The 8862-nt window shown below is 35.7% G+C and overlaps 1 protein-coding gene across 1 annotated transcript; it reads left to right on the forward strand.

Moving 5' to 3' along the window:
• The first annotated feature begins 545 nt into the window (after positions 1-545).
• LOC124844025 (chalcone synthase 17-like) lies at positions 546-2040 on the forward strand. The gene is made up of 2 exons (XM_047320879.2): positions 546-810; positions 901-2040. Exons 1-2 carry the CDS (start codon positions 633-635, stop codon positions 1890-1892), a joined length of 1170 nt encoding a protein of 389 aa, XP_047176835.1. The 5' UTR covers positions 546-632; the 3' UTR covers positions 1893-2040.
• Positions 2041-8862: the final 6822 nt, after the last annotated feature.

Here is an 8862-nt window from a genome sequence, read left to right on the forward strand (position 1 = left end):
TTCACATGCAACCTACCCATCTGCGCTACCACAGTTTTATACTTAACCTTACACAATACTAACATACAAAACCTGTTTAATTTTTATTTATTAATGCTTTTTAATTAAAAAATTTCTTTCATTTTTTCTTCTTCTAAATACAGTAAAACTCAAACATCCCTACTGCAAATCCTTTTAAACTGTAAAAGGCTAAACAATAGCAAGATAAAAATATTGAAGCTAATTAGTATGATATACCATTTTTAAACCTATTTACATGTATATTAAAACAAGTCAACCCACAAGATAGGTAGTCAAATTGATGGTAGGAGAATAATTCCCACATTCCACTACAACAGCCAAGTTCCACAACGTGATAAATATCACCAATTATTGATTAGTCATATAAAAAATAAATGAATGAGTTAACGGAGGTAGAGATGGTCTTCTAAAACATGCCACCAAACTCATGGTAGACTATACAACGTAAGATGGCAATTGGTGATGCACGTGCAACTCACCTACCCATTTCCAAAACCACACTTGCATACCTATAAAACGATAACTACTCCCACACTTTCGAACACACAACTTCAGCAACCGAAGCGAACACCATCATCATCAACATCATTAGTTCTATCAAAGAAACAAAGATGGTGAGTGTGTCCGAAATCCGCCAGGCTCAAAGGGCAGAAGGCCCTGCAACCATCCTTGCCATTGGAACTGCAACCCCACCAAACTGCGTTGATCAGAGCACCTATCCCGACTACTACTTCAGAATCACAAACAGCGAGCACATGACCGATCTCAAGGAGAAGTTCCAGCGCATGTGTAAGTTGCTTAATCAATATATTTCACTTTCACATGATTGTTATGTTTGTTGTTGAATAAACCTAATTAATTATTGTTTTTATGTTTCAGGCGACAAGTCGATGATCAAGAAGAGATACATGCACGTGACGGAGGAGATCCTGAAGGAGAATCCGAACATGAGTGCTTACATGGCACCTTCTTTGGATGCGAGGCAAGACATAGTGGTGGTAGAGGTTCCAAAGCTAGGGAAAGAGGCTGCAGTGAAGGCCATAAAGGAGTGGGGCCAGCCAAAGTCCAAGATTACACATTTGATCTTTTGCACTACCAGTGGCGTCGACATGCCTGGTGCTGATTACCAGCTCACCAAACTCTTGGGACTTCGCCCCTATGTGAAAAGGTACATGATGTACCAACAGGGGTGCTTTGCAGGAGGCACGGTTCTTCGATTGGCCAAGGATTTGGCGGAGAACAACAAGGGTGCTCGTGTGCTTGTCGTGTGTTCTGAGATAACCGCAGTTACGTTCCGTGGCCCAAGTGACACTCACCTAGACAGCCTTGTGGGACAGGCACTGTTTGGAGATGGAGCAGCTGCAGTGATTGTTGGTTCTGACCCAGTTCCACAGATTGAGAAGCCATTGTTTGAGCTGGTTTGGACTGCACAGACCATTGCTCCGGACAGTGATGGTGCCATTGATGGCCACCTTCGTGAAGTTGGACTAACGTTTCACCTCCTTAAGGATGTTCCTGGGATTGTCTCAAAGAACATTGGGAAGGCACTTTCTGAGGCCTTCGACCCATTGAACATCTCTGATTACAATTCCATCTTCTGGATTGCACACCCTGGTGGTCCTGCAATTCTTGACCAAGTTGAGCAAAAGTTGGGTCTAAAACCTGAAAAGATGAAGGCCACCAGAGATGTGCTTAGTGAGTATGGGAACATGTCAAGTGCATGTGTGCTTTTCATCTTGGATGAGATGAGGAGGAAATCTGCTGAAAATGGACTCAAAACCACAGGTGAAGGACTTGAATGGGGTGTTTTGTTTGGTTTTGGACCTGGACTTACCATTGAGACCGTCGTTCTCCACAGCGTTGCAACATAAGACGGTGTCATCCTTATTGTTTTATTATTATTATTATTATGCAGCAATTTTCAAAGTTGGTGAAAGTTGTAATTTACATTAAAATGATATTTCGTTTGGGGGCCTTTTAGCCTGATTAATAACAGCCAATTGAAATTTTCATCTTTTATGATTGGTATCTCATTGTATTGTGTATTTGGTATTTTGTTATTATCATCACACAAGTCAACACCTTTAACTACTTTCCACCAATGACACTGTAAATTGTTGATTGAGCGAAGAATTTAAAATGAAATAAGTATGACATTTTTGTTTTTGCTATATAAAAAGAATTACACTCTTAATGTAACAATTTCATTGTATTAATTTTCTTTAAATGCCGTTATTTAATAATAGTTAATATAATTAAGTATATGTGTTTGATTTTTAATTGTTATATATATATATATATAACATTAAGACTATAATATTTTTTTTTGTACTAAAAATGTCAAGTGTTGAAGTGAGTAATTTTTCTATATTTTTTATTGTTACGATCTATCCACGTCATGATATTTCTTACTTAGCCACCCGAAAGTTGATCTTTAGTCACCTCAGAAACAGGCATGTTGTGAGAATGGAAGTTTCACTCCGTGAGTTATTTTATCATTCTATCTTGACGGTCCTCTCTTTGCTACATTAAGCTTTGATATTGATGAATAATGTTCTGGTGATTTGGTTAATTGATTATATTATATGCAACAGTGTATGTAAGATTCAAGGACAAAAGTTACAACACAGATAAATTTGCTAAGAATAAACTATGAATAAGTATTATAATTTACAAATCAGCTAAGATATTAACAAAAATATTCTGTAGCTAATTAGGGAGATTATTAACATGTTTCCATTTCATTAATTAGCAAGGCTTTAGAGAGGTATTTGTCACATAAAAGTAAACAATAGTGAGGGAATAACTCTCTTGTTATTTATATGTACAAAATAAGGTCTTCACTATTTCATCGTTAATCTCTCACAAAAATCATTTTACGAGAGTTTAGCGGGAGATTAGTTAAGGATTATGTCGTCAAAAATAAGTTTTTATTAGTATTTAACACCACCAAAGAAAAAACATGTGAAGTACCACTATCATCAAGCAATTCCAATTCATAGATACCTATCTATTCATAGCTATTTCTTTCTGTCGTAGCCTTGTCTACCTCAAATCACTGCAACTAAATTTCCTTCAAGAAATACATTTCAAACTGTAAGCTAAGACCGCGCACATAATTTATCCTAATAAAAAAGGTTCCAATAAAGAGGGCCAATTGTCCCAATGAACTTAGAAGTCACAATGAAGGTAAACAAGATTTGCAGAATCCACAAAAAAACTGGAAGACAGTTGATAATATATTCATTGTATAGGGGAATAATAATCCAAATCACTAGTAAAAAACAACGTACAACATCGAATATTTTGGACTTTTAACGATGAATTCGAGACCGACGTCATATGGAGAGACATAAATTTGACGTCCTATAGACGTTACTCTTTTATATACACGTCGAGTAGTAAAGAGAGTGACGTTTAATATATGAATAAATAGTTATATTTAAAGGAAGATTTGACGTCACTGTAAGGGGGATCAGATGTAAAGTTGACGTCCAACAGAAAGAGGTTGGAAGTAACGTTGATGTTGACTTATGACGATTGACGTTACTTGCTGTTTATAGGCACGTTGAATAATAAAGAGAGCGACGTCTAATATTTGAATAAATATTTATATTTAAAGCAAGATTTGGCATCACTGTAATGGGGACTGGACGACTGGACGTAAAATTGACGTCAAATAGAAAGAGGTTGGACGTAACGTTTACATCGAAGTACATAAAACGACGTTACTTGTTGTTTATAGAAACGTCGATTAATAAAGAGTTCGACGTTTAATATTTGAATAAATATTTATATTTAAAGGAAGATTTGACGTCAACTATAAGGGGACTAGACGTAAAGTTGACGTCCAACAGAAGGAGGCTGGACGTAAGGTTAACATCGAACTTATGGATACATGACGTTACGCTCGCTAAGCCAGAGAGAAGCTCGCCCAGCGTTACATTTTTATGGTAAACCACTATATTATATGAACGTCAATCGGTGTACATGATGACGTTAAAATACATATATGAACGTCGGACAGTGTATAGTTCGACGTCACTTTTAGTGTTTTTTTAAATGTGGTTCGTTTTTGCTCATTTAACCAAACCTAAAATATAGAAACCAGTTTTCCAATTCATATATTCACAACATTAATTGATTTACTTAAACCATGTTGTCATCAATTCATAAATTCCAATTAAAAAGTAAAACTAAAGGACTAAAGCAAAAGCTATCATCAAAACAAAAAGAACTCAGTTTTCCAATTCATATATTCACATAATTCATCTATTCACAGTTTAAACGATGCTATCATCAATTCATCCATTCAGAAAGCTGCACAAGTAAAATTAAAAGCTAAGCAAATACTATCATCAAAACGTTGCAAAACTTTAAAGAAAAACCTAAAGCTATAACTAATTAAAATGTTTATTCAAATATTATGCCCATTCCTCTCTTATCTTCCCTATTACGGCATCTGACAATACAGAGGTAGTGTTGAACCGCTGCAAAATCAAGGAAACTTTACTATTAAATTCATTCTAATGTGAGAAGTTTATTGATATTTGTAAGATTTTCAAATGTAAATTTCTACCTCAGTCCAATATGCTCTGATTGCTCAGATGCTTGTCTTCATCCATGACATGATGTAGTAGCCACATGCCCAGGAATCATTTTGTTTGTTACACTAAACATGCCAAATGTAATGGTTTAAATTTGACTACGAAAATTAATAGTTAAAGATCAACAAATTCCAACCTTAGGATATATAATTTTAATTTGTTGTCCTTTGGTTCTAGCCACAACTCTAAACAAATTTGAAACATTAGAAACATAAGTTGATATATTAATATCATAATGAATTGATATGAATGAATGTAATACTTACGTTTGTAACAAGGACTTGAATTCCGATTTCATCTTCCTATGAAGAGAACAAAACCATACAACTTGTGCTTTTTTTGGAATGATCACCATCATTTGCCAATGGTCCCTATCATGTACCAACAACTAGTGAGTTTATTGATTAAATTTTGATAAAAGTTGATAATATTGAGAAACACATACACATCAATGCATGGCGCGATATACAACCCTCTTTTAGACTCAGTCATCCATGTTTGCATATATGGAATCTAATGTGTTTCCAGATGGTTGAATGGTCTGAGGTTCAAGAAAGCCATACATTGTTGTCCGACGTTGTTCCACTATGATGATGTCCATGTACCTATAATAATAAAGTTAAGTATATTTATTAAAAAAGTAATAATACTAAAAAACAAATTGTTAAATAACAATTGAAAAACTTATATGTACCATAGTTGTATGCATGAAATGTTCAACATTCTTTCTCCAGCAACGATCTCCACTACATCATTGAAAGCAATATACAATGGAATATGGCACTAGACGCCAAATGTTCTTAACTCCCACTACATCTCTACCGGTCCTTTATTCAACTTATGTAATCACTTCATCAATATGGATAGAGGATCATCATCATCTTCTGATTCCTCATGAGCCTCATTCACAGGTTGAGCAATTGGTTGTTTCTCAAGACGGTATAACTGCAAGTCACATTTACAAAAGTTAGGAATCATTTAATTATAACTTGAAGATTTAAAACAATAAAAATAAGAATATAATACCGCTGGTGGGTCAAAATATGGCATGATCATAGCCTTAGGCCAAGCTATAAATGTGCCTAAGGTCTCCCCCACAAATTTTATTTCAAATGTAGGCACTAACACTCAAGCCTGGGGTCTCTAACTTCATCAATCGTGACCCGCATGTAAGTGGGCAATAAAGGAGCACCATGAAGGGTCTGGCCTCCTGCAATCTGTCGTCCCATAACCACTATGCGCGGAGGATCCTCATCAACCAAAAAATCATACTGACAAAAGTAATCAGTAGGATCTGCATTAGAGCATAAGCCATTGGTGCTCACACGAGGTGCGATAGAATCATCTGTGGGGACATCCTCCTACTGTTGCTGTTGTTGGGACATCATCTGAAGTTTTTCTTCAAGAAGCTTTTGATATGCTGCTTCTTGTTGTCAGAAGCGTTCATTCATGTGCTCCTCCATCTCGAGTTGCATCTATTCCCTTAGGCTACTAAGCGCTTATTAACTCATGGCCTCTGTGCTTCTTGGTTTAGGGTCAAAGTAGTCCCTCAATCGAGTAGATCCTCCCATAGCACGCACACGACCTGAATGGTCAAGCCAGCTTGTGGCTGCTATTAGGAGGTCCTTCCTACCTTGCCCTAAAAATGTTCCCTGAGTCTACTGCTCAACCAACTCATCCTGCATATCTTAATGAACTTAGACACATAAAAAAGTTTATTACATAAAATTTATATGAACTATGGTAATCTGTTAAAAGTTTCCACTTACAATTCTCTAGGATATCTCTTGAGCCGACTGGGAAGTCATCTGGCCATTGGCCTTGGTCCGTGCAGCCTTCCACAATTCACACCTAGTTGGTGCAGGTGCTAGGTCAAGTGACTCAAGACCTAAAGCCTCAGCACGACTTTTTTTTCATCTTTTTCTTTAATAATGCATAACCACCACGTGACAGTACGCATGGTGCATCATTAAGCCTCTACCTCTCTTGGGCGGTTATCCTTTTCTTTTATGAAACAATGAAAATTATTAAGAATAAATCACAAATTAACATCTTGTGTGACTAAGCAAAATATTAAAAAACATACATCCCCATCATCAGAAAGTCTAGATGCTTTAAACTGCACCCACTCCTTCTCAGTTATTTTATATTTTGCACAAGGAGTGTCGTTTTGTTTAGAGCTTGTTAACCCCGGCAAGTGTACCGAATCGTATCAAGTAATAATAAAATGGTAAGACCAAGTATCGTTTTCCAAAGGACTCACGGCCTAAACAGTTATGTGATTTGTTGATTAAATTGGACTTGTAAACGAAATCTTGTAGGCTTAGATGCAAATACTGAAAAATAAATATGAATGCATGTGTTGATCAATTGGATTGAAAGAAGCAAAAGTGATTGATGTAAAATATGGAATGATGATGTTGTTTGGGTTTCCGATTCATTCTATCCACTCTCATGTATTCAAGAATTCATCTTTCTTCATTAATGTTAATGCTACTTTCTAATTTACCTTAAACCCGATGTCTCGGTGAAGAAAGCCTACTCTTAATCACTAGTTTACAATGTCTTGTCTCTCTAGCAATTATTCATGCATTACATTCGTACAGAAGCTTAAAGGCAACCAATCCTCCTATCCCTATGTGTAGGCAATATTGCTCTTGAAAGAATTTCTTCAGTTCTAGATTTACTTATATGTGTCCATACAAATAACATCAAAGATCATGCAATTGAATGAGTTAAACAAAGCATGCATAGAGTATAGAAGAAAAACCCTAACAATTAATGAAATAAAGCATATAAAGTATAGAACCAATTCAATACATGAGAGTTTCAAAGGATTACATCGGTTCCCCAACAACAATGAAGGTTTAGTTCACCATAGATATGGTGAAACTAGATGAAAAACAATGAAAGAATGAAAGATAGAACCCTAGATATTGCGTTTTTCTTGATTCGTTTATGTTTTTGGTGCATTGGGTTTTCGTTTCTGGGTGTCATTTTGTTCCAGCATTGTTTGATTTGCGTTTTGCTATTTTGTTCATGTTAATGGAAGTTTAATTGGTTTGGTTTGGTTATTAGCGATGCTGCAGCGTTTTCCTTGAGATTTCTGGGTATTAAACGTAAATCTGCTGCACTTTACCTTGCATTTCTTTAAATTTTTTGTGCATTGGATCTGTTCGGTGCAGGATTGATTAAATGTGTGCAATTTCTTTGCTTAATTCGAATTTAGGAAAACTCAATTGATCTTCGCTTAGTTGGTTGATTGATGTTGGAATAGGGTGAAAGCATCATTTAATTGAATGTTAATCGAGGATTGGAGGTGTTATAACTAAGCTAATGACCAAACTGTCTTTGAATTGTGTTGAATTTAGTGTTTGATTTTGGTAGCTTTTAGTTCACAAAACTGTCATAAACCATCCCACCAAGTGTTTGATCTAATGATTGAACCAATAATTGGTCCTTGAGAGACGACCTAGGAGTCAATTCCTAGTCTATACTGCACTTAATTTCATATTAATTTGATTTGGGTACAGTCTCGATTAACAATGACAGTACGTGTGGTGCATCATTGTTAAGATGTCGGCATGTGTCCCAAGAGACTCACGACACTAAACAGTCATGTAATTACTTAACTAATTAAGACTTAAGAACAATTTTTGGTTTTGAATGCAAAAACAAGAAAGTAAATATGAATGCACTTTTGATCAATTGGAGAAAAACACAAAGGTAAATGAATGATATTGAAATTATGAGATGAGTATGTTGTTGGGGTTTAAATTTCACCTAGTTTACTCTCATGCATATACAAATTCGTCTTCTTCATTCAATTGTTAACGTCGCTTTCTAAAGTACTTAAAACCTGATCCCTCGGCGAAGAAAGCCTATCCTTAATTACTAGACCACAATCCCTTGCATCCCTAATAATTAATTCTACATTACGATTAGAAGCTTAAGAAGACCAATCCTATCTCCATCCCTAGGCAATATTGCTCTTGGGAGAAATTCTCTAGATCGTGGTTTCTAGGTATTTCCCAATAACAAAGAAGACCATTAAATCATGCCATGAACAATCAAAACATAACAAGCATAGAGCAAAGGAGAAAATCCCTAACAATTGATGAAAGAAGCATATATAATTAAAACCAATTCAAATACATGAGAGTTCAAAAGGTTACATCATCCCCCAACAACAAATGGAATTTAGTTTCCCTTTGTCATGGGGAAACTAGATGAA

This window comes from Vigna umbellata, chromosome 7 (assembly GCF_029865625.1).
Source record: "Vigna umbellata cultivar VRB3 chromosome 7, Vumbellata_1.0, whole genome shotgun sequence".
Taxonomy (NCBI): domain Eukaryota; kingdom Viridiplantae; phylum Streptophyta; class Magnoliopsida; order Fabales; family Fabaceae; genus Vigna; species Vigna umbellata.